The sequence below is a fragment of the Hirundo rustica genome, chromosome 2, assembly GCF_015227805.2.
Source record: "Hirundo rustica isolate bHirRus1 chromosome 2, bHirRus1.pri.v3, whole genome shotgun sequence".
NCBI classification, from domain to species: Eukaryota; Metazoa; Chordata; class Aves; order Passeriformes; family Hirundinidae; genus Hirundo; species Hirundo rustica.
This window is the reverse complement of record NC_053451.1, coordinates 107,904,076-107,931,072: the sequence shown is the minus strand read 5'-3', so window position 1 is coordinate 107,931,072 and position 26,997 is coordinate 107,904,076. Positions and strand designations below refer to the sequence as shown.

At 37.7% G+C, this 26,997-nt stretch overlaps 1 protein-coding gene across 1 annotated transcript in view; it reads right to left on the bottom strand.

The window, feature by feature from the left end:
- Positions 1 to 3,422: 3,422 nt before the first annotated feature.
- The window catches only part of IL1RAPL1 (interleukin 1 receptor accessory protein like 1), a 385,087-nt gene continuing 361,512 nt past the window's right edge, over positions 3,423 to 26,997 (bottom strand). The window contains exons 9-11 of the mRNA XM_058419303.1: positions 16,137 to 16,280; positions 5,556 to 5,726; positions 3,423 to 4,263 (exon numbers count right to left, since the gene is read on the bottom strand). Of these exons, the coding sequence (XP_058275286.1) occupies positions 3,545 to 4,263; positions 5,556 to 5,726; positions 16,137 to 16,280 (1,034 nt within the window). The 3' untranslated portion in view covers positions 3,423 to 3,544. The remainder of the gene's footprint in view (positions 4,264 to 5,555; positions 5,727 to 16,136; positions 16,281 to 26,997) is intronic.

Genomic DNA, 26,997 nt, shown 5'->3' with positions numbered 1-26,997 from the left:
TGGTTTTCACAGCCGTGAAGTAATAGAAAAATCTTAGTTTGCATCTAAGCCTAACAGCATTGAACTCTGAACCAGATCATATTGAAAGTGTTTGATATTGGCTGCCAGGTGACAACTGGGTCCCCACTAAAACCCAGAAGGCATTTTGCCATTCCTTTCCCTGCAGTCAAGATTTCAGCTTGCCACAGACTGCAAATATGAATTCCTCTTGTCTTTGCTTTTCCAATTTTCTTCTCCTACACAAATCAATCTTGCACTCATACAGATTTATTAGATTTACTCTCAAATCATAGTGGTGTAACTGAAAACAGAATCAGACCCAGCAATGCATTTTGCCTTCAAAATAATTAGCTGCATTCTATACAGTCTCCCATTTCTGTCCAGCTATATATGCTACCTAGAGAACATATATACTGAATTTACACAAGTTGTGTACCAAGAGTTCTTTTATAACATGAACTACCCTGATTAGAGAGAGCCTTATAAAGACAGAGCACCACACTTGGATAATTCACGTGCATAGAATCCACATACAGACCCAGTTACTGACCAGGCAGAGTAAGTTTTCTGATCATCACACTGTGCCTTTTTTAAAATAAAGTGCTATTTGCTTATGGCTAAACCTTATATGTGGCTATTGCATGAACAGTTCAGGCTGCATTGTCAAAAATCAAAACACCTTCTCCAAAAATGATGGAGCCTAAGCACTAGGGCAATGACAGTTTTTGTTGGTTTTGGTTTGTTTGTTTGTTTCCATTTTATTTTGCATTCCAACAGAATTTTTGCCAAGCATAGAGCATGTGAACACAACACTTTCGTTCACTGTTCCCCACACAGAGTTGTTCACAGAGGAGGAATACTAAGGATAAGGTTTCTAAAGCCACAGACGACTTCTCCACTTATTTCAGGTTTTGTGTTTTATCTTTTTTGTTTGCTTGTTTTTCTTATATTTAATATTATGACAAAACATTATAAGAAAAGCTTTCTTAAAGTAGTGAGAATATCAAATGGTATTTGTCAATCCCTGAATCATGCTATTCAAAGTGCTTATATCTACACTAAAAATAGAAGAACAGAAAAGTGCTTCCCGTGTGGCTAGCAAAAGACCTATCAGTTGCCTAAATGTGATTGTGGTCAAATAATTATATCCTACATTTATTCCACATCCCACTCTTTACAACAGGGCATGTAAAGGGGAAAAAAATAATGCATTCCTTTCAGAGGATCCTGGGGTATTTGAGATTGTTGTGGTTTAAGCCCAGATGGAAATTAAACACCACACTGTCACTCACTCAACCCCTCCTCTTCTCCCCCCCTCAGCCCAGTGAAAACCAGGACAGGCATCCAGATGAATGAAGGGAAATGTCATCAGTGCCTGACAGGTGTCTGTAAGAGCAAATAAATAGTAGCTTTCTTAAAGCAAAAGTGCAAAGCTCTCTTAAAATTTTATGTGACCTGGCAGCCTAATTTCCATTTTGTGGATGTTTGGCACATGCCCAGAGACACTATAATAAAGAACAGATTGTAGAAAAGGACTTGCTTAATGTCAGAGAAATAAACATTTTACACAAATAAAAATCAGTACACACCTCAAAGGTCTATTAGCTTCTTATGCAGATACTGAGATTTCTTGACTTTCACAACAGGAGCACAGTCATTTCCTCCCACACTGTCCGTTCTGAATTGCTTCCCCCAAACCGCAGCTTCTTGACTCACTTCTCATTAAGAAGACCAAAATATTATAAGCTATCCTTTTCTTGCTGTGACAATCACGATGAGAAAACCCCACAACATCCATTATATTGGCCGATATCCTTCTTCTGCCATCAAAACACCTAAAGCTAATTAATTACATAAATAGACTCTAAGGCCTGTTTGCCAGGACACCAGTTACGATTCTGCCAGGGTAAATCAAAACCATGACTTTATGAGAGTGTGCTGCAACCAGTAACTACTCCAGCTCCTGTGCTTCTGCCAGCAGGGACTAGCAGAGAGCTTGGACAGAATATGTTGCAGATCTGCACCACTCCTCTCTCTGTTATTTAAAACATAAGTATGAGCAAGGTGCTTATTTAATCTGTCTCAAAGATGTCTGGATGTAAACACAGTGGTGGGCTTTTATTCTTCCCTGTCAGCCATGGCACATGCATTATTTGCAACTCCTCAAAGATAGAATCATACATAAAAATAAAACTAATTTATTTATTCATTAAAGTGAATAAATTGTTTTTAATACTTCCATGTCTGATTTAAATATTAATTTTGTATAAATAAATTTTATTCTGAAAACAATTATATTTCTGGTAATCACGTCATTTTTTCTGCCTGAGTTCTTACTGAAATCATGTTGAAATTAATAAAGTTTTATTTATCGTTACAAGCTAAAACCAAATGAAAGAAGATCTCTTAATCTTGAATATATCATTTTAAAGCAAATACAGGTTTTGGAACATTAAAATACAAGGGACTCTGAAATCCACAGGAAAATAATGTTTTGCTCTTACTTTTTTTTTTTTTTGAAAATAACACTTTCTATAATACAAAGTGACAAACCATCTACAATACTGTCTTTTTCATTCCCCTTTGGTTTGGAAGTCATCACTGTACATATCAGCAGGACTCTGCACTTCAGTGTCTATTGCCTCACTTGTCTTACTTGCCTGACATTTGCAAATGTTATTTGCAGGATTTTGAAAGTTGAGAAATAAAAAAAATTGAGTGCTTAAAAAATAAAATCCACAACCACATTTATATTTTTCCAGGACGTGTTAAAAATAGGGTTGCTTTTATATTTATAAAAGGGAAACAACCAACTCATTCTTAAAATGAGAATTAAGAAAAAAAAAACCAAACCCAAGAAAGCAAAAACCATACCGGCTATAGTTTCTACACACTCTAGTGACTACTGTGAAGCAACCGATACAGATTGGGTATTTTCTCTTGTTTGACAGGTATCTACCAAGTTACATGTTAGATGATCAGACTGCAGTGTTACCCCAAATGGGGGTCTTTGTAAGGGCAGGGAAGGAGCAGTGCACATTAGGGGAGTAGAAATGAAACTGGAGCTCTCAGTGAGCAATGGGGTCCTTCTAAGAACAAAAACTCTCCAAGAGAGGTGAGCTGCAGCAGGCATGGCTAGGCAGGCCAACAAAACGGATGGTGCTTCTGATATCAACATAGCTTTGTCCAAGCATTCCCAAGAGAGGTTATAAAAAAACAAACAAAAAGTCTAAAACTATACTAATGAAGCAAAAAAGTTTCCTATCTATACAGCAGTCTCTTCATTTAAAAAAAAAAAAGTAAATATACAAATTCCAATGACATATAAAACAAAGTCAAAAATGTGAATGGGAAGAGACATGGGTAAAACAGGAAGACTGATGCTACAAAGAAATTGCAAAAACATATGTACAAGACCCTGTTTTTCCTCGTTTGTGATCGATTGTAATGCATGTTTAACAGCAGCAGTCGAGGATGTAGTTCCAGGCACCAGACTGCAGACTCTGCTCCTACTCAAGGGGGTTGACAGCCCCTTGCATGTCGGTCACCAAATGACACTCGATATACTGGTCTCCCGTGGCAAGAGGGGCAGTATGGCACTGTTTGTGTGAGCCTCTTCGGGGTTTTGCTCCCTGTTAGTTTTTGTCTGCGGCCGCTGCCCGTTTATAAGTGTCATGGGGATGTTGCAGTAGGTGTGCTGGTTACCTATTGAGGTAAGAGGCAGGGTGCCGGCAGGAGGTACATCGTACTCATAGCTTCGATAATAGTGTTTCTGGCGCATCTGTGAATGATATGTGTTATGAAAGGTGGAGCGCAGGTCTGGATGGGCAGTGGCAAGAGCAGTGGAGGTGGCAGCGGCCATGGAAATTGCGGAGACTGTCTGCAGTTCCCCAAAGGGCCCCTGCTCACTGACATCTAAAACCTGCTCGTTTGTCATGGGTTCAATCCTCTTAAAAGGCATTTCGTACTGTAAACGTTTCCAGAACTTGGAATTCAACTTGTTGCATTTTGGTCCATGCCATTTTATGACAGTGAGGAGCTTGATGGTATGTTTTAGGGCCTCAACCTCCTGGTAGTTCATAACTCCTCGTAGTTCACTGCATTCAATCAGTATCACTTTGATTTCTCCCGTGACTAACATATTTCGAAGCCTTGTTTCCAGTTCAAAGATGCTCCAACCTCTTCTTACAACATAACTTGGAGTCATGACGATGATCAGTCGCTTGCTTTGGTCTACACATCTTGCCACATCTTCAATGTAGGCTAAAAAACAAAACAATTGCTCAAAAGAACAATCTAAGAAAACAGTAGGCTCTCATACACTGGTGAGAAACAACAGAAGCAAATCTCTGCTCCCAGAATACCTCACTGAATTATGCAAAAACATCAATTGCGAATGTGCGAGACTGGCTGGGCAGGACATGATCTTGAGCAACCTGCTCTATGTGTACATCCTTGAGCAGGGAGGTTGGAAAAGATGACTTCCACAGGCCCCTTCCAACCTCAACCATTCTGTGATCCTGCAAAATATCTGTTCCCACATGCTATGAATTGTGTTTGCTCATGAGTTGTGGCTTTGTATTCATCTATATCGCTATTGGAACTAGTATGTCCATCATGATTTTACCTTTAAAAAAGCAAAGTCACCCACTCAGACAACAGAGCAGCAGCCATGTGCTTCAGGACCTCAGTCTCAAACACAAATGATACTCTAAATTATTTGGTAGGTTTATATTCTATTTTTCTTTCATGCCCCTGCCACGCACATTCATAAAAATTGTGTTGTCTCCTGTAAATTAGTGTCAAGTTTGTTGTAGATTTAAAAAATATCCATGAGATTGTTAGATGTTGTATGTTGTGTTTTGTCTATACCAAGCATCCTTTCTTTTGTCTTTCATGAAAGGTATTGAACTTAGTCGCTGTTTATATGGTTACACTGAAGTCATGAAGAATATTACAACAACTGAGAAACATTGCGGTACTTATGTTGGAATATGTGAGAGAAACAAGAAAAATATCTACTTGTACCAGGGGGAATCAATTCCAGTATTCAGTCTCTCAGAATGATCAAGTGCATCCACTACACATTTGTCTACAGTGGACACTGACGGAATTCACTCCTTTTGTCTGGTATAGAAGTTATTACTCATCCATTGCCTTATTCCAAAACCAACTTTTCTTTCCTGTGTGAATTTCTGTAATACTTAGAATCATGAATATCTTTCCAAACAAAATCTAAGGAGCTGAGAAGAAAGAACTTGGTATTCAGTCCTAGAGGCACAAGCTCTCAAAAAATCTGAAAAATGTTAGTCTTTTTCATTTCCTTTACTTATGCATGCACTTTCTCCACTGTTTTACCTTCACTTAAAACAATACAATTACTAAATAATAATCCACTGATCAAATATTAATGTTTGGTGGCTTAACTTCACCATTCTCTAAGATGTGAGAAAGATGACATTCTGAAGGGGTAGGTATAGAAACAAGACTAAAACAATCCCTGCAATCACTCATTTTCTCCTTCAAAATCACATGATAACAAAGACATGACTTACTTCCTGTGGGAATCAAATCTCTGTCTGGTATGAACAACTTGTATCCATAATGTTTTTCCAGCATATCTGGTAGAATCTCAAGAGCAAATCTTTCTTCCTCTCCAGTTTCTTGATTCCACTGATCAGGATCCACTTTGGTATAAGATAGATATGCATCATAGTCTTTGTTATCTAAGGAAATAGAAAAATTAAGTTAGTTTATCCCTTATTCTAGCAGTTTTCCCAGATATTTCCCCAGGTATTATTTCTGGGAGAATTTTCCAGGAATAGGAAATAAAAATAAAAAGGCAAGCTTTCATCCAGTCCCCAGATATTCATCAATTCAGCTTTCCTGTTTCACCTGGTAGAGATAATCCTTAGTTACACAGATTCAAGGAAGGAGGGCTCCATATCCATAGACAGAAGTCAACTTATGTTAGAATCTGGATGAAGGAAATCCACTCAACTACAGGGTAAAAACTCATGAACACAAAAGTCAAAAACCACTGAGAAGAATTTGCATTCTTCTCTAGCACAAAAGGAGAAAGAAGAGCATGGAAATAACTGAGCTAATATGTAAATGTCTCTGCTGCATAGTAAAAGCATTTCAGTCTTGCCAGAATTTTACCATAAATTTAAGACCTGGGGCTGAAATTCTCTAAGTGTACATATAGCATTCCTTGTAAAACTTTAGCTCTCCAGGTCTTAAAGTATTGCCAAGTTCAAATCTTTCCAGCATCAGCTCCTGATAATGCAGTTTAAGTTTTTTGCATTCTGTGCACTTAAATTTGCAAATTTAGAGTTGCATTAATGTACATTTCATTACTTAACAGTGTGTTACTTCACTTCAATATGAGGAATAACCATGCCTGTGTTTTAAATGTGCTTGGGGTGCCTACTTGAAAGACTGAATCAAAAGAACCACCATTAATTTTCATTAGGAGGTCAATAATGCCAAGTGCTCTGGAACTAATTCAGTGGAATAAGAGGTCACGTTTTGACTTTTGTTGTGAAGAAAGAAGAGGAAAATCAATGACAAGAGTAATGAATTGTTAACATCCTCCTAACTCTCTTGACAACATTATGAAGAGACTACTCTGAATATCAATGGCTTGTAAAAGAGATCTGACTGAATACTCTAAATACTGTGTGTCATAAGTAATGTTATATTCAGTCCAGCTTCATTTATTTATTGAGCCACTCCTTTCTTCATTTTACACCTTTTTGTAGTCTGGTAGCACTATTTTGAAAAGCATGCCAGCTGTAGGGTGGATGCAGAGTGTAAATGAAATTAATGGAGCGATGCTAATCTTGAGCAGTCCTCTTTCACTTCTGAGGAACCATGTGCACTATGCTTGTTAACATTTGCAGATGACAGAACAAATGTGGTTGTACTGTTACTACTTTTAAACTTTCTAAACCCATGAAATGGCCATGTGCTCATTCTGTGCCCTGCACATCTTTTGTGGGATATTATTTATTAGATTGTTATAGCCACAGGAAAAACAAACAAAACGAAAAACAACAACCAAAACAACAGTAAAAAAAAGGAAACTAAGAACAAGAGAAGCACTGCCTTTTATGGTTCACACTTCCCATGATTTTTTGGGACTATTTATGAAAACATGTCCTTTAATAACAGACAAGCACCTCCTGCCTTTGACAGTGCCTTAAAATAAGATTGATTGGAACAAGTATGATATAGAGGGACATACACAGCAGGCTTTTGTTTCTGCAGTAGGACAGCTTTAACCCAGCAAAACAGTTCACACACAGTGAGGTCAAAGAATATAGGAGGAAATTATTACAACTGACAAAATGCTAGTGTTGCAATGACATATTGTATTGTCACCTCATTTAATTGTCACGACCATGGTACATGCTTGAGACAAGTGCTCTGTTCAAAGTCTATGAGTGAAGATGAGAACCTATCATTTCTCAAAGGGATAAATAATAAGAAATAATGCAGAATTCAAACTGGTTTAAAGGCTGAGTATTGTCTGTTAAAATGGTTTGCACATTCTTACTTGGAAGGGAAATTATTTGTGCTATGACATTGTTTTATCGCATATGCAAATATTGCGCTTATGCATTTATACAAAGTACACATTTTTCACATCATGGAGGCTCCAGCACCTCCACAACTACAGCTGCATCATCCTGTACTGCAGGGAAAATATCTTTCCCTCCTAGTTTTATTAGTATTTGTAGGGCAAAGAATAGTTGGGGTCTATGTTATATCTGCAGAGATACGTTTGGGCATCAGGCATGGGGAAACTCTGGATTATTTCATCACAGTGAGGTCAAATGCAGCTTTTGCTCAAGATGTGATGCATTTAGTCCACAAATGTTTCAGTCAGCCTCAAACCACTGGTACTCCAAGACTGCAGGCAAAACAGACTGTGAGTTACAAACTGTCCTATCATTTCAACCATTCTATGGAGCTGAAAGCGAGAAGTTTGTGAGCAATGGTTGTGGAGCTACACTCAGCCACAGGTTAAATAGAACTTCAGGGTAAACTCTGAGGGTCAAATCTCATCTTCATTAATAATACATGGAAAGAGTACTTCATTTAGTGGCCCAGGATTCTAACCAAAGCACCTGTTGCATCACTGGAATATGCAATCTTTAATATTGCTCATTCCTTTTGGTACTCATCTAAATGCAGAGTACGCTATCATACTCCCTGTAACTTTCTACAATGTTAATCCAACAGAAGTGATATAAATTTTTAGGGGATGAAGCTGTAAATGCTTCTTGTTATTTCGAAGATGTGCTCAGCAGCAGTCACTTAAAGGCTCAAAGTAAGCATAAAATGAAACCCAGACTCTATATGCGTCTACTTTTTCACATACAAATGGGATCTTTGGGTAAGTAAATTGCTATCAGACATCTAAGAACTCATCTGTGTGCATGCTCTCCTAACAGCTACACATGAAGAAATGAGAAGCTGGTGCCTACAGAAAGAAAAGATAATACTACAGGGACCACCAAACAGATTTAACATCAAATTTACATTATAGATGTGTGTGTTTTCCAATGATTTCCATGTTGCACTGCAAGAAGTCAGCAGTTTGGGTCTTTAAGGGTTTATTAGACTTAAACATTGAAGATATTTCTTCTAATGGGAGACAGAAAAATTATATACATGCAAAATTAAAAAAATTAAAAGAAAAAAACCCCACTTTCTAGGCACTTTTATCAGCCATGTGCCAGCCAGTGACAAATTCTGACTTTTAGCTGGCGTGATACATTCTAGCGCAAGACAGACTGAGAGATCAAAACAAGGAGAAATTCCACAATGTTACATTTTATAGTGAGCCTTATCTCAGTGAAGCCCTAAGACGTAGATGGTGGAGTCAGTTCCTGTGTCTGTGCAGTCTGACATCCTCAGAATAGTTTGCAGTGCCTTCAGAAACATTCAGTGCACGGGAGGCAGCTGACCATGCACAGGGTGCTCCACAGCTCAGTGCAGCCAGTAAGGCTGGGCTGATCTATTTCCAGATCAATGGGGAACTGGACAGCTGATTCCTCTCCTTCAGCCGAACACGTGCTCTCCTCTTTAACACTCAGACACTCATACAGGAGTTAGGACCAATGCACTAATTTAACTCAGCGATTTTGAGGGGAGCTTTGGAAATAAGAGATTGGATCCCTCCAAATGCCACAGGGAGCAGGAGTCAAACTGATACAGGAAGATTTTTTCTTAAAAAAATGTGCTATGTTAAGGAAGGGTTACAAAGAACATTTCAAAATTTCTCAGAGACTGTAGTTGCTTCAAAATAATGGCATTTCTTAATCTGTATTTGCTTCACTATTTGGGGGGCCATATTTAATGTATACATTGGGATACTGGTTAGACTTTATATAATGAAAAAATGACATTTAATGCTGAGTTGAATAAAATGCTCAAATCCTAGTTCTTTCAAAATACTTATGCTTTTCCTCACACTATTTACTGTTCCTGATGTAATATTTTCTATTATTTTTAAATGTCAAGCCCTTTTAATGTTAATAAAAATTAAGAACTACCCATACAATTTTTCCATGGCATAGTATTTTTTTAAGTGTAACATTCCTCATGATAGTTCATATTCTTGTGCAAGTGAGTAATCTTGAATTGTATGGTAGTCTCTTTTTTTTCTACTTTACATCTGAAGTTTTTAACGCATAACAATCTCCTAATTTGTCATCTAAAGATGATCTTATTTTTTAAGATAAACATATATCATATAATACACATGCACTTTAGATGTTATGAATTAGGAAGAGAGGAAAAAGCAGGAATTTTCCTTTGAATTATCACATTTCATGCACAGAACCTAGAAAATCCTGTATTCAGTGGAGACATAAATTAAGTTTTTATTGTTTGAATTGCATTTCAGATGTAAATAAATAGCATAAGCAAGAGGAGTTAAAAGAATCTGTTTTCCAGCAATAAAATTGTAATTAAATTAGAGAAAAATTTCTTTTAGTAACCAGCAATATTTAGAAAGGAGACACATTTTTCTAAGGTGATTTTAATAGAATTTTAAATTGATATTCGTAGAGCAGGATTTCTTATCATCACAATTTGCCAATAGCCAATAAGAATATATAAACGAGTGGTAGGACTGCTATTGCAAACTTATTTTGTGAGTCCCCAGGGAAGATTCAGTAATTGCAAAGTCACTAACTTCAGCAGTAATTTCAGTCTAGCTATACCTGCATAGCATAATCATTAACACAAGTGCTTTGGTGGTGTTTAAACCAATGGTAGAAGTTATATTTGAAAGTTAATAACTTAGTCACACAGAAACCTGAAGAATCTCAAAGCATTGCCATTCCTTGCTGCTTAGGAGTTTCACTGGGATGAAACCCAGGAAAGCACTAAAAAGTATTTCCTACCTGCTCTTGTCCTGGACAGTTAAGATATTATCAGGGCATTGCCATAGGTTCATTCATGAACCCAGCTAGTCTTTTGCAGCTAAATAATAGCAAGGACAAAATCATGATTACATAAGGACTCCCAGGTGCAACAGGAACTATACAAGGAAGAACCAGTTTCATCAATCTCCTAATTTGAGTATTGATTTGCTTTCCCTCAGCAAGAAGCAGAAATTCATCTCTCATGAAAGGGCAACTAGACATCAGGCAAACAGCCCAGCTAAGAAACAGTATAGATGTCATGTACCAAATCCAAACAAGATTTCCAGAACTGAGAGAGCTCAGCAGTGGCACATTTTAATCTTATTAGAAGCACTTTGCTTTATTTCAGCAGTGTGGTGGAAAATGAACAAACAAACAAATCAACAAACCAAAAAAACAAAAACAAAGCAGCCACTTTCCCTCTTTCAGAACTGAAAATCCCCAGGCCTTGGCCCAGTTGCCCTCCCTGTACCAGAGCTGGACAGGGCCATGGCTTCCTTCAGTTCACCAAGGTTTCCATTGCAAACAAAGCTGAGAAGAAGACTGAGGGCACCACAATGAGCTCCTGCCCAATATTTTAGAAACAGCTGATGGAACCTAAAGGCACCAAGGATCATTGTGAAGGTCATAATTTCAGCTCCTAAACAAAGATCTCACTTTCTAGCTATTAGTTGCTTACACTCCTTTTTCTTTCTTGAGCCTAAAGCCTGACTTCTTGCCAGCACAGATGTGAGAAAGGATATTTATGTAAATTGCATTAGAAAACTGTCTACCACAGTTCTGGTCAGATTTTGTCTTCAAGTACTACTTGTTTTTGCCAGCCTCCTGGTGTAAAGTTTCTTCTTTTCTCTCTTTCTCTTTTTTTTTTTTTAAGATCATGTTCACCTTTGTTTATTAATTTCTTGATAAAAAACTTCCACCAATTTAAAAGGTTAAAAATCTACCCAGGTAATAGTAGCAGTGGATACCTGCAAACTGTTTCTACTATTAGCTGTACCATATAGTCTTGCCTCTGAAACTAGAATCTAAAACACAAACACATGTAGACGTTTTTGAATACTTTTGCCTATCAGATCATGTCCAATGGTTTTTAGTCAGTCATCCAGACTTCTGGATTTATCCATAATGTAAATTAAAACTGCCATAAAGTCATCCACATATGCACTGGAATGTCTCAGATTTTGAAGCGGAAAAAAAAAAAAAAAAAAAAAAAAAAAAAAAAAAAAAAAAAAAAGCTGTTTTGGTCACTTTGAGCCTCCTATCCACTCTATCCACTCTGAGGCAGGATCATAACTGGCACTACTGGAAGAAGTGGCTCTCCTCTCCATCCTTGCTGTGGCTGATGTGGCTGTCATGCCTGGGGACTTATCCTTGCACAATTGATGAGCAGGAACAGTACAAAGGAGGAAGTTGTCCCAGGTAAAATAATGGCAACATTTCCACTGATTTTAGGGTGCCTGGAAGTCAGTGCATATCTAGATAAAGAGCGGATTTCTATATAGTAGTAATATCTCTTGCTATACAAATAGCTTTTAAGGTCCCAGAGTGCAAGCTAGAAAAAAGTCAGGGCATGTGTTGATTGCAGGTACTTCTAAATGGCTATTTGAATTTTCACTCTGTCAGTTAAAGTACAATATTTCTTTTCATAAAGTCATTTAAAAACTGGGAACAACAGCAAGAGAAGGTCCTTGAAAAATAAAAATACATGAAAAGCAACTGCTAAAATGCTCCACAGAGAATGAACATGATATAAAATCTCTTTTGTTGGAGCTCAATGTACACTTCTAAAAGTGGCTTTCACGAATATCATTTTAGTCCCTAAAGTGTGCTTTATGGACAAGGCTTTTTAAAATAAGCTTTTAAGTTTAAAGCTGCAAAACTAAAAAGGTTACCTGACATTTGACAAAGATTAGCCCTCAGAAGTTCCCAGTGAAGCATCTATTTCTAAAAATGTTGTTGTTTTCAGAACAGTACAGGACATTTCTTTGCTTGTGTAGCACTTCAAGCTATCAACTTTACTGTGTATGTGGATATCCTGGGATGACTTTTTAAAAATTGTATCCCCAGTTGTCTGTTGTGTTAATGATGTAAGTTAAGTTCTGTACCTTTAAGACTGAGTAACCCCTGATAAGTAACAGCTCTGTTAATTCACCAATACAGCCCTGCCCCTGATGAGAAACAGCTATATCCAATAAGGATGAGTGAGATAAAAGAAGGGGTTAGGTGGTAGGGGGAATGATCATGGAGGAGCAGCCTTGAGGGGTGTGGAGCAGAGACTCAGGAAGCAGGGTCCTGGGGAGAGAGGATCACTGCAGTGAGACGGCTTCCAAGAGTGAAGGGAGAGAAAGATGATGCATGGAGTTTGTTTTGAAAGCACCATTCATTCCTCTGCATTCCTGCTTCTGGACTCTGCTCATCTGAGGGCTGTTTAAACCTGTCCTGGATTGAAAAACCCTGAGAGACACCTGGATCTCATGCCTGTGCTCCCCTGGGGCCCAGGACAGCATTTTTCCAGCACCGGAGGAACTGATAAGAGACTCAGTGAACTGAGCTACCTGCAGCAAGGACTTTTCTGAATTTACCATCCCATTTCAGAGAAATGAGAGGTTTTCTTTTTTCATATTATTCATTCTTTATGCTTGTGGGCACTTTGTTTGTTAAATAAATAGCTTTTTCCATTTTTCTCCAAGGAAGTTCTTTGCCCAGACTGGTTGGGGGAAGGGGCCATCTGGGTTTGCTTCCCAGAGGGACCCCATTCAGGGATTCTCTCACAAATTTGCCCTAAACCAGGACAGTGGAGAGATCTTGAACTGGATTTTTCCTCTTAACAAATTTTTGAGTTTCTGGTCAAACTGGTAGTGTTACTTATGGCTCAGAGATGCAAGGTCATGCCAAACACCTGCAGGTAAAGGATTCTCTTGCCCCTGTGCTCCGGTGAGTGGAGGAGCTGTCAGACATTCACAGTGAGGTTCCCTGACTGGACAGGGCACCCTGTGCTCCACTGCACCGAAGGACACATTGTAGTGTCCATCATGCCATCCCCTGATATGGAGCCAGCTCCCATGTGGTTGGAAAGCATGGTCATGGAATGAGTGGAGAAGCACTACTGTATCCCAAATTAGTAAGGAAGGCAGGGAATCAACCACAAAAACATAAAAGGGGCTTCAATTCCCAGGACTGAGGGAGAAACCAGGAGAGTCTTGCCCTTAGACTGAGGAAAAAACACTGGGAAATTCAACACTGTAAGTTAGAGAAATGAGGAATTGACAGCTGTGAGCACTTGTTTAATCTGCAGTATCCCTACAGAAAGTAATAAATTGAGTTCATTAAATGTAAGGGTTAAATACTTTGTTTTCGAATACTTTTCACAATTTACTCATGCCTCCCACAAAAATATGGGAGTTAGGCTGAGAAAAACTGATGTGTCTAAGGCTTGGAAAGGAAAAGGAATTGTGATGAGATTTGACATCCTGAAGGGCTTGTTCTCTGATCAGGGAAGAAATGAAGCATTGAATCTTAAGAGATTTTCAACTGAAAATTTTAATTGGGCCTTACCTTTAAAGTGTCTCAAATCCTGTCTGGGTACAATACAGTACACGTAAAAAAAAGACTGTGATATTTTGATATTTGCTTATCTCCATTCTGTCCTGAAGTATGACAGAACATGGTGTAAATTATGAATAAACGTGGGCGCTCTGCTGCTGCACTGCAGGAGATGCAGTTAGAATAGGATTTTAGAGTTCAACATTTTGTGTCTGTCAATAACCAAGCCAAAGGAAGGGATCTTGGTGTATAGCTGCAATTTATTTCTGCACATCTCATGTCTTGGGCTTTGTGGAACATTTTCTCTCCATCTTCCTTCTTTTGCATGAGCGTAAGTGAAAGAGACAGAGTGAAATGTGCACCTGCAGTCACTTCATTAGCACAATGGGTTTTATTCATGTTGCCAGCATATAAAACACAGTAGAAGCTACATGTTTTCATTAGGAATTTGTAAGTAGTATTTTTATTTTTATATTGCTGTGATTAAGTACCCAGTGTTTGCACTGATCTTCCAAGGAGAACCCATGCTTGACCTTCTTCAACAATGACCTTTGCTCAGAAGGAAAAACTGAATGCATATTGGTTTTACTCCTTTTGAATCACAGAACAGTATCCTTTAGGGTTAACTTTTTTTGATGTTTAAAATCCATGATTCAAGTATTGTTGTTCCCAAGTGACCAATGTTTGGGATGGGACAAGAGAGAGAGGCAAGAGTGTAAATAAATTGGAATTATTTGAGAAAATGATAAATGACAACTATAAAAGCAAGAAGTACTGATACTAAGAGAGAAAAAATTAAATTACATCTATCTAAACAATTATTATTTTAATTATCTGTTTTTGCATAGACAAACACAACTATTATTAAATTCACATAATCTATGGAAGTAAGCATGCCCATTTAAACTGGCAGCTGCTTTGTGGATAGGAGAGAATCTCAGACTCTGAAAAAAAGGTGTCTGTCAAAATCTTCCATGACTCACAGTCCCTCTGGGCCTCAGTTTCCTCCTCAGTAAAATAAATAGAATAACCTGACTTTTTTTTCCTCACTGAGCTGCTACATTAAAGCATCTTTTTGTAAATCCCATAGAAGGTTACAAAATGTTCTGATGTTCTGTTGTTCTGAGCGTTTTCTATTTTGAATCCTTGTGCATTTTTATATGGGAGGCAGAAATGGGTCATTCTGTAATGATTTTATTATGGAAGTATTATATAAGGACCTATAATTCTGCAACTGTTCTTTTCCTTATCAGTGACAGATGTAGCCATCACTTGTTTATCAGGACATATGTATTTTAATATATCACAGTGGCTTCTGCCTACAGGCTCTTACCTTAACCTGTAAAAAAAAAAAACTTTGATTAGTATTTCTGTAGAAAAAAAGTCCTGTCACCAAAGACATAGAGGTAGCCCAAAACATCAGGAACTCTGACCTAAGAAACCAAATCTAATTAATCAGAGACTGCAACTCAACCCAGTTTGCTGTCCAACAACAAATTTGATTAGAAAGACTAGAGGCAAAGGAAACCTTTTCCTTCAGTCCATAAAAGGATAAAGATGAAAATGTATGCATATGTTTGACAGAGCTGGTGCATATATTGTGGATTATTTTTGTTCAGGCTGGATGCTCTTGAATCACAGAACAACTTTAATGACCATTTGCAACCTGCTTAGTGATTAAGTAAATGAACTCAAGCAAATGAACTAGTGGGTACATTCCCAAACACTCAGTACAGTTTATTGAAACTGATCAGTTTAAACAAGCAGTAAATTGAGATTCACTTCAAACTCTACCTATTTGTTGAATATAATTAGGGAGAGCACCCCCTTGCTCACAGAGAAGAAAAGCTGGCTTTCAGTACTGACAGAAAGTGAAAATCTTTAATGCATAGACGTTGGCAATTTACATTCAGTGTTGGGAATAAAAAATCTAAAAGACATGGATGTCTTCTGGAGCTCCAGAGAGCAGCACACACATCAGCTCAGCAGTGACTGTTCTTGTGTACTGTATGAAGAATGCATATTCAAGTTAGCATTTAAAATTGCAGTTGTTAACACATCTTGAACTGAACTGAAATTTGAGCCTTGATGGAGAGAAATAAAAGATAGATATTCTTAGAAAGTAAGAAATGCACTAAGAAGCTGCCTTACCTCCATCTAGTTCTTCAGCTCCGAAATGATTTCTGTAGAAGAGCATAATCTCTATCTTGTAACACTTGTAGAGAGTCACTAAACAAACAAGCAGCAGCAGAATAGCACCAAGGCCACCAGCAAGCTCAACTGTGTACATCAGCTCTGCAAAGAATTACAAAATGCAGTAACAACCACATTCCAAACCACAAAAAGATTAGCAGCAGATTTTGTAATTCTGTTGAACACTAAAGTAAAATAATGAATTATGGGCTATTTATGTATTTATTTCATTATAAACCCCTTGAATGAATACCTAATTGATGGAGTTTTTATTATTGAATAAGCTGTTTTTTCCTTCTGAGACACCATATGAATTTCTCATTTAGAAAATATTTTTTGCTGTGGATTTGAGTGTGTGTGTGTATGTATATGAGTGTGTGCATATATATGATATATTTCATAACTTCTTCCTTTTTTCTTTCTGCAGATAGATCACAGTTTGCTTTACTTAGATAAATGTTGCCATTTGACTTAGAGTGAAAGCAAAGGTGAATGTTTCCTTTTTGAGCACTATAATGCAAACCCAGTTCTTCCCTTATTCTATATACAAATAGGATGTGGGCAAACTGGACGAGATTCAGGATTTTATTATTTTTTTCCCATCATCATCATCATCATCTGACAAAACACTTGAGAAATGTGAAGATACATTATCCAAGGAACCCTGCAACATCACATCTCAGTTGTATTTATGTTAATATTTTAATAGTTTCCCAGAGGTCTGAAGTATATTCCCACTTGTCCCATGGTGGGCTTAGCTAATGTGTAGACACAACAAATAGTTCCTGGTTTGTCTGCTGTGATGTTCCCATTCAGACTGACCCCTTGGTGTCTTCACTGCCATCTGCTCACAGGATGTATTGAGATCACCACAATGGAGCTCTGCTCCTGAGGACAGAGAGTGCTCAGCTGTGGCCACCACAAGTGTCCAGAACCAGCAGTGGAGCCAATTTTCAAGCCAAAGGTAACATGCCACCATGGACTTTTGCCTCACCCAGTTTGAAGGAAGCTCACAGAGCTTTGTTACTTTTCATTTGCTCATTGGCTGAAAATTTGGTAATGTCAAAAAAGGAGGGTAGTGGGAGAGTTGTTAGCAGTTTTGTATTTTGAAATCACTAGGTGGCAAGTCTAAAGACATTCCATGTTTTTCCAAATCAATTAGTTTTGAGGAATGAAAAAATACCAGATATCAGAAATCTAAAATACAGAGTTTGCTTCATAAAAAATCTGTGCTGGAATAAGTGTTATTTTCACAGTGTCCTCTTCTGGTGGGCAGTTTCTGTCGGAGTGAAGTAGTGTGGACCTGGAGTCACCTTTTTGTGTATGTGTGTCATTGTTCAGATTTGATAATACAGCAGAATGGAATTCAATTAGAGAAATAAAAGTTTAGAGGAAGAATTGACAATCTCATTTATTTGACAGTTTCTATTGAGAATCACACGCCTTTTTTTATTATTATTATGAAGCAACTGTAAGAAGATTTCATTGCTCTCTAGAAGACACTAAAAGTGTAATAAAATAAAATAAAAAGGCATTTATATTCCATGTCATTCTTTCCAAAACTGTGCTGGAAACTCCTTTGTGTTAGATATTTTTATGACTGAAGTGGTTATTTCAAACTCCCAATACTTTTCTGGTCCAGAGAGGGAAATGTTATTAAAAACATTCAACAAAATATGGTTTGCATAGACAAGTAATGCAGTATTTTAGAATATAAATGGAAATGGAAATTACTCTGCACTAGCTTACTATAGCCTGTTTATCATTTTGTAATACAGGTGATGCAGCTGTTCAATGGTAACTAGAAGAAAGGCTTTAGTATTTTGGGTTGCTAGGCACAAAGTACTCTATTTGTGTGCCTGCTGTTATGACTCACTAAAGGCAAAGAAAAACTTTTCAACTGGAAAACAGAAGTTTTTTTCCTAAACTAATGATTTTTATATTAAATGGAAAGAAATAATTGCAGGTATTCATCTGTTTTCTGTCATTGTGCATGAAATCAGACTAATACACTGCATCACTTTTGCCATCAGAGTCTCCCTTAGTTATATGTTCCCCATAAAGTAAGATTATGCCTTTATGTTTGCTTCAGTAAAATCTATCTAAAAGCACATGAAACTGTCCTTAATTAGGCCATCAAAGCAAACAACAAAATTCTCTAGTCAGCCTGAAACATATTAGCAATTACCTTTTCATGCGTTGCTGCTGCGCCAATGTGATCATACACAGATAAAGCGGTTCTTTCTTAAACAGAAATGTTTAAAAGGAGTTTAAAAGAAGTTTAAAAGAAGTTTCATGGTCCACTGATCTAACAGAGCCAGCCTGTACTTTCGTCTGTGTGGGACAGCATCTATCAGCACGTGTTCACTCTGTGTTTTGGTGCCGTGTGTCAGGGTTCAGAGGCAGAGAGGGGCTGTGATCAGCCCAGCAGATTGCTGCATCCTTCCAGCCAGCCCACGAGATGCCTGAGCTGGCCCCAGAGTGCTGCAGGTGGGGCAGCCACATCCCTGCACTGCGGGGAAGGCAGGGGACTGGCCTGGGCACAGAGTCACGCCGGGCTGGTTGTTTGCAGTCATTGAGTTTGTGCTCCTCCAGGATGCTGAACTGTGCCCTAAAAGGCCTCTGGCTGGCTCTGAGATACCTCAGGGATTTTAGGAACAGTGTTACTCTGTGTTGAGCTGAGCTGAAGCTGCGAGAAGCAGAAGGCTCAGTCCTGCCTCTGTTGTTGCCCCCTCAGGTGACTGAAGCCATTTCACATTTCTGTGCCTCGTTTTTCCCAGTGTGAACTGGGGAAGGTGCTCTGCCTCCTCCCTAGGAGAGCTTACTCCTGAAAAATGCTCTGGGAGTGCCAAGGGTGTCGGTGATGTGTGTATCAACAGTTTCAACAATGGCGTAGTGCCTTTTAAAGACAAGTTAAAGAGTAGCAGCAAGGTTGCAGCCCATGGTTACCTTCACAATAACATTTTTTTCTGCTGCTTTATTCTGCCTTTTACAGTGTGATTTGAGCGCAGTTACTGCAGCAGGCATTACACTCCCTTTGAAGTGTGATCTGTTTTTCCTGCTGAAATTCAAGTTTCCTGTAGTGGCAACATACTAAAAAGATTCAATTTCATCACAATTCCACATCAGAATCAAGACATGAGAAGTGCAAACACTTCAAAATCTACTTAGCCCCTGGGTTGCATTGCTCAAATTACAGACCTGGTCCTACTTAAGGAGCTGAGACTGAACATAGAAAATAGTAGAGGAAAATTCTCGGCTAACCCTTAGGGGGACAGGCATTCTGTTAAATTCAACAAACGAGCAAGTGCCAGAGAGTTACATCCAGAAGCACAGCAATCATTTAGTTACAGGCAATTAACAATAGTCTTCCAGTAGCACAGAAGCAGTTCTACTCCAAGGAAAACACATTGATTGCTGCAGCAGTAGTAGATTGGTTTCTGAATAAATAGCTTCAATTTAAAACAAGATTTGTTCCAAGCGTTTTGACCAATGGCTACAATTTTTTTTTCCTTATCAGGAGGCTTTGGCCAAGCAGCTCAGTGAGACAGCTAATTAAAACAAAGCACGTGTCCTCTCCAAATATCTAGCATATATGGCTTGCAATAAATGCACTAATTTTATACCTTATCTTTCCTAATTACTGGACACATTTGTAGGTTGTATCTTTGATCTTCACCTGGCTCTCATATTTGATAAACTTCCTTTCACTGTGTCATACAGGTAACTCACTTATCACAGCTGAAGTTGTAAGAAGAAAGTAAATAAAAGTGTTCTGTCAAAGATTCATATCTTTTGACTTATATGACATGTTTCAGGGGCTTTACATTTAATGATCTGTAAAAATTTAAAATTAATTTTATTCATTAATTAGCCCTCATACAGTGGAACTACTAAGAAAAATAATTATATTTCAAACTTCTTTTTTTGTGTGATTTATAACTCTAAGAGCACATGTGATTTATAGCTGTGTGTTCAGTTTCTGAGCCTGTTCAAAATCCAATTATACAGTCTATCTAAGGTTTCAATTTTGCAATCACTTACGCAGATTGCTCAACTTCATGGGCTATAAGTAATCCCTCTGAAGTCAAGAGGACTATTCAAAGAGCTTCAGGTTAGCACAGAAATAAATCTTTGCAACTTTGTGGCCTAAACTGATTTTCATTCTCCGTTGGTCTTGGACAACTTAACTCACAAAGAAATAGGGTTTGGTTAGAGGCTGTTTTCAGTTTGTTTAGGTATATTTTCAGAGACTTCAATTATTAAAGGAACAATAAAGATAATGAATATAATTTGGAAGGGGAGCAGGGTCTGCTGTGTCATAAGCAGGTTTGGTTATGAATGGGTGTGTTTCTTCCAAAGGAAGAGGGAAGCTGGCTAACACAGGAACACTTCTCTGAGTCTCATTTCAGAGATCAGCCATAAAGAGTGGGCAGAGCTTAAGTTAGCAACAAAGAAACCCATACTCACAGTTTTAAAATGAAGAAGTATGCATTTTTTTTTTTTTTTTTCCCCTTGCTGAGTACAGTATTTGTCATGGCATGGCTGTAAAGCAAATTATCTTCCTGAAGTATAGCAGATGGGACCACAGCTTTATACAGAGTACACATGTCCAATACACATATGTATAAAATCTACTCTCTATTTTTAGGAATTTTTTTTGTTTGTTTCAAATTGACAAAAAAATCTGGTTGTGTGAAAGGTACTTAGATGGATATGTGTGAATGTCCTATATGGATATCCTACATGCATAGTGCTATGAATAATTACTGATTGATACGGCAGGACAATAGTACATTTGATAGCAGTAGAAATGGATCTGGGCTACTCATTAGCTTGATTATGAAATTATTTCCTAGCACAAAGTATATGCTTTTTGCAAGCACGGGCCATGTTTGCCTGTGGATTTCTGCAGAGCTGACGGAAGCCAGGTAAATTTAGTCATGCTTTTCAAAATTATTTTCAGTGCAGTAGTTTCATTCTGTTTATTAGAACTATTGGAACTTGGTTTTCTTTCTTTATTTTTTTCTGACAATAAATAATATATATTCCTGATTCCCTTGTGAAAAAGATCTAGCCAGGGTTGAGATTATATATACATATGCATATATATGTGCAAATGTAACACAAGGATCTTGTTAATCTATTCATTAGTATGGAAAAAAACATATCTGAGCCTCGGGGCTGTTGGATTTTCAGGGTTATTAGAAGAGAGATAGTAAATTATTATGGAAATAATTGAAAGAATATTATACTCCTAAATAATAAAAGTATATTCTTACTGATGGCATTTTTATTCCTGCTGAGAAGTGCAGGATACCTGTTCCCAGTAGGAGAGTAATTACATTGACTGTCTCCAAGAGTATGTTAGCTCAAAAGAGGATAAAGTTGGGAAAACATAGATGCTGCAATGTTACTGAAACTTACTACATTTAAATACTTAACAATGCATTTTAAAGGCAGTTTATTATATAGATTGGAGGATAAAGGTGTCACGGTGTGCAACTTCAGTAATCTATGGTTATCCTCCCCAAATTAAGGAATGGTGTATGACCTGAAATCTTCCTTATTAGGAGAGCTTCTATTTGTTAATTGTACTACAGAAATCAGACAATCAGACTATTACTTCGTTTAGATCTTCTGAAAGAAATTAATGTAAGGGGCACCAAAGGGTGCTAAAAATGTGGGGGAAAAAATTGAGTACTGATTTCCAAGGATGTAAGATCATAAAATATACTGTTTGTGTTTGGTTTTTTTTTTTTTTTTTTTTTTTTTTTTTTTTTTTTGTCATAACATTAATGTAAAATTTAGCTATGCATGGATTATGGGAACAATTTGTGACATTTTATTTTAAAATATTTTCATCCTTGCCAATCAAGGGTAGACTTGCAATTAGACATTACATAAAAGGAAGAACTAAGATAAAAGTGGAACAAAAATTGTTTTAAAGAGCAGTCTGTTAAACAAACCAACTTGTTTGGCACATTGTCAGCACTAAGATTTCTCAGAGGAAAGTTAGATTTAGGCACATGCTGAGTAATCTTACAAATCTTTTTACCAGAGTTATCTTAGTCCAATTTTCTAAAGCATGAGAAAAACCTGACTGATTTAAAAGAGTGGTCTTATGAAGAGTTTCTTTCAAGTAGAAGTCTTTAGTATCCTATTCCTTGACTGATTTTAGATGAGGTTGAGTGTAAAAGAACAGACACTTTCAGTTAGATTTGGGACAAGAAGGGAGCTGATATTTGACCTTTGGCCCTGTGTCATGAACCTTTTGGGAGAACGAACCTTTGCACTGCTGAGCACAGTGACAACTTGAAGACCTCTTCAATGGCCATAGGTGAATGAAAAATCAATTTCCATCAAATCCAATCCAATTTCAATTCCTATTCTAAAACCTGATGAAGGTCTTGGAAAAGCTTTTCCTGCAGTGCAGAATAAAAACCGAATGCTCTCTACAGTGGAAGATAGACTCGTGTAATGTTGGAAGTGATCAAGTGGGTTGGAGTTCTTCAACAATTTTGCTTCCACTGAGACTCAGAGATTCACTGGATTGAACAAGTACTCAGGTCCAACTAGTAGAAGCTGAAATATTGTTCTCATATTTCATATGATGAGTTTCCTTTCAGAAATTTCAGAAGCATTGTGAATTCTTTTGGTAGAAGGAGATAGAACACCTGGGGTTTCTTTGCAGAGGTTAGAAAAGAACTAGTTTCTTTTCTCTTTTAAGTGTTAATTGTCACTCATCCCTACCACTATGTGAAATTGTGTCCAGCTGACTGCAAATGCATATAACACATTCAAGTCTGTAAGTAACAAACCAGATTTACACTATTATGTGAATGGCACTGCAATTTAAGGTGCTTGTCAGCATTTCTATAATTATGAATAACCATATGAAGACAATTTGGAATTACTTTCTATTGCTATTACATTGTACAGGAAATATTAATATGATATTTATGCATTAAAAATGAGTTTAAAATAAGGTAGTTTTGCTCAAGATGCATTCCATCTAGGAAATATTATCTTGCATATTTTTCAGACATATATTTTCATGGGCAATTTTAAACACACTCTTTGTCTATACAATTTCTTTCAGTGAAAGGTGGTGGTGGTATTTTTTGTTGTTGGGTGTTTTTTTGTTTTTTTTGTTTGGTTTTTTTTCTTGAGAGGAAAAAAACCCAACTACCCCTCATTAACTTACAGCCAACAAGATTCATATATGCCCACTGAGAACACCTATGGAAGAGGAAAACTGGAAAACTGAAACCATGTAAGAGGCTAAGGGTAGGGTATGACATGATAATACTGTGTAGATGACAATGGGAAGAAAGGGAAGTAGATACTTTAAAAAAATGCATGAAAGCATGTTACCTTAGTTCAGGAGTCTGTCCAAGGAAAAATACCAGTATATTAAGTTTTTAAAATATCCATACCACTTAAAGAATAATGCCAAGATAGAATTTGAGATTATTTTTGCTGAGAATTTCTACTTGCAGATATACAGAGAGGACTTTCAAAAAAATAATCACGTAATTAGATAATAACCTGTATTTACAACACAGTCTATGATAAAATAAGATTATGAAAATTTTGAACCTGCATGAAAGTCATACTTGTCAATACATAACACTGCAGAAGAGCATTCTTTTTCCTTATGCATTGCATTTTTATCTACTCCATTGACAGACTATAAGCTTGTCTTCTTTAATTAAAAGACTTATGAAAAAGATAGCATTGTACTCTGTGATCCACCTGTTATATAATTTGCAATCTGTGGTCTGTCATTAATAAGTTTCTGCTTAGCTGCAGTCAGTACCACTCTCAGAATTAATTTCTAGAAGGTTTTCTCTACCTGGCTGAAGATTAACCTGAAACTGCTCGGCATGATCAATGGCACCTATCAGCTGCAAGTAACAAAATCAACCTTAGATTATAAGTAGTAGATTTTTTTTTCCCCCACACAAAAGAGAAAATCACTTCATTATTGTAAGGGTGACAAGGATTTGGTCAGAAGGTGGAGGAAAGGGATGAAAGTTAAATCTTTTGGGTTTTGATTGCTCTCTTTTTCCTATTCTTTTTACAAATGTTGCTGGAATGAATGAGAAAACGAAACAGCATTGGCATTGTCATGCTTAAAATACTCTACTGCTTTAACTTCGAGTTAAATGCTCCTTATGCACAGCATCTGAGGAAATTTAGGACTCTAAAAATGGTTAGCTGGCAGCAGATAAACATAGATCACAGGTTTTCTCCACTGGTGTCAAAAAGCAAAAGAAGTTCTGGAGAAAATAAGAGCTAGGCTCCCTGAGATACAGAGCACGGGTGTTTTCACTAGAGGGAGGTACCAGGGGGCTCAGCTTTTCCCAGTGCTGGATGCTGAAATTGGGTTCACTTTTGCTGCACACGTGGTGTTGGACTCCAGGGGCACTGTGCTCTGCCCCCCTCCTGAAATTCGTTCATGTCAGGAAAGGAGAGGCTCTGGCTTTCCATTTCAGTACCACATCAGGGGAAGAGCAGAAGCCCCCTCTCCCTGGCTGAGTGTGCCAGGCTCTGGTTTGGGCTGGGACCACTCTCTGCTGGAGCCTGCTCGGGGTTTCTGTGAGGTGAGAGTGTGTCCCTGTTGGGAATATTAAGGAAGACGCATCCAGGATTTTTCTGGTGAGTTAGACTGTCCTATGCTTTCAGCACCTTTGTAAGTGCAGGCATGTCTAAAATCTTCCCCTGGACTTTTTAGTGTACGGAGACTCTACTGACCTGGGTGAAGCAGCAGTTGCAAGGGTGTTTGAAATCCTAAACTTTGTACCTGAATCCCCACTGCTAGCTTTTAGCCCTAAAAACCTCTTTTCCCAGGAACTCTCTTTGTTCAGCAGCAGAGTTTTCTGCTTTGCTGAACCTTCTGATCCTGGTGATAATGTTCCACACTGGAAGTTTAAGAAGGATTATAATTTCTTTTTCAGGTATGCAGTGAACATTTCAGATTCATCATTTCTGTGCTCTTATAATGCTGGAAAAAAAGATCACTAACTAGAAAACCAGCAAAACTAATACATCTGCAAGTGTCTTGGTGTTCAGGAAGCAAATTTACCTAATTGTTAGGTCCCAGTTGTTCTAAGTCAGCCAAATAATCAGAAATTATTTAATAAACAGCTAACTCATTCCTAGCAGAGACCAAATATGGATCTAAACAAGAAAACCTTAACCAAAAGGTTGTCATGGTGATATACAGGAGACTAAGCAAGCAGTGCAAAACTCCTCTTCCTAGGAGACCTGAGAGACTAGCTCAAATTTTTATCTGTCATGCTAAATTTATCATTTCACTGAAACAGTTGTCACATGCAAAATGTGTAGAAGGCTTGTATCTGGGACCTTTTGTCTTTTGAGGGCACAACAGATTTTGCTTCCAGATTCTTTCAGATTCAGCCTTACTTAAAGAGGAAAATAATTTGGGGGGGGGGAGTTTTTTCTGCTGTTTTTGTCCTTTTGCTACTTATAAGGGCAATTAAATATTGAGATTACCCCCTCTTAAGCACGTCATTGTGAGGCCACATACAGTGGTATGTTTGACTTACTGAGTTCTCTAAGAAAGGGAGCAAGGAAAGTAGATTCTTGCAAAATTCATGCATGCACAAAGCTAAATTAGAAATCTGGTGGTCACAGAGCAGAGAAGACTTACATGTTTTCAGTCTAGGAGCTACTGTTTGTATGGAAGAGAAAATAAGGACTCACCATCAGCATGTGACTTAATAGATATTGGTTAAATAAGTACTACTTTTAAAGTAATTTGAACTTTAAAAATTCTTTATTTCAAGTATGCTATCAAGTAATTTTATTATTAAGAACAAGCTGTTGGATTTCAGTGGTTTTTTGGGTTAAGCTCTTGCTCTGGGTTCAAATGTCTCTGACCCAGAGTATATGGCTACTAGCTGGTATATTGTTGAGGTTCAATTAATTAATAAGTTAATTTCATATCTCAGTAAATTCAAGAAAAAAAAAAAGACAAATGCCATGCTAAGCAGAATATCTGGTAATTCACATCTGCATCTTTTAAGAAGCACTGCCAGGAGTTCAGAAAAATGGCAACAAATAAAGTTCTATTCAAGTAATTGGAGGCATCCAGCAATATGTTTAAATAAATTGGTCACACTACCTTGATTTATGGTTTCCTTCTAAGCTTAGACAGACTTTGCATGCTACAAAACTAAATTTAGGGAAGATATCACTGCTTTGATATAAATTGAGATGCCGCAAGTGCTTCAGCACCACAGTAAGGTTCTGGTTTGCTCACTTTTACAGTCTAAAAAAACCACAGGAATGTCAGCAAAACGCAGGCACTGCTCCTGCTTATTCTTTGCTTTCTTAAGTCAACAGGAAGCTGCATGAGGGTGGGGAGTGTCAATCCCAGCCACAAAGAGCACCCTCTGGGGAGTGAAGTGGACAAAGTGGGTCTGAGAGCTTTGATTTGCAGGAGATTCTCCATCTCCCTGTAATCATCTCGGTGAGAGATGGTGTGGTCATTAGTCAGGCTGGAATCACGGGATGTGAGTGGTGAGGAGAAACAGGGAGGTTCTTAGAAACTTCTGTCATCTGTTTCACTTCAGAAATGTTGATGTTAAACAAAAGTGTTGGAAGGAAAATGTCCATATGGGGCTAGGCAGGAATCCCCTGGGCATGGGTTTTAGGTGGCATTCCTGATAGAAATGGAAGTGGATTTTTTTTTGGTTTTCCTAAAATTTGGGGTTTTTTCCTTACTGAAAATTATTACAGTTTTATCATCTGTGGTTTCCTACTATTTTTTCTCTATTGAGCCTTTATT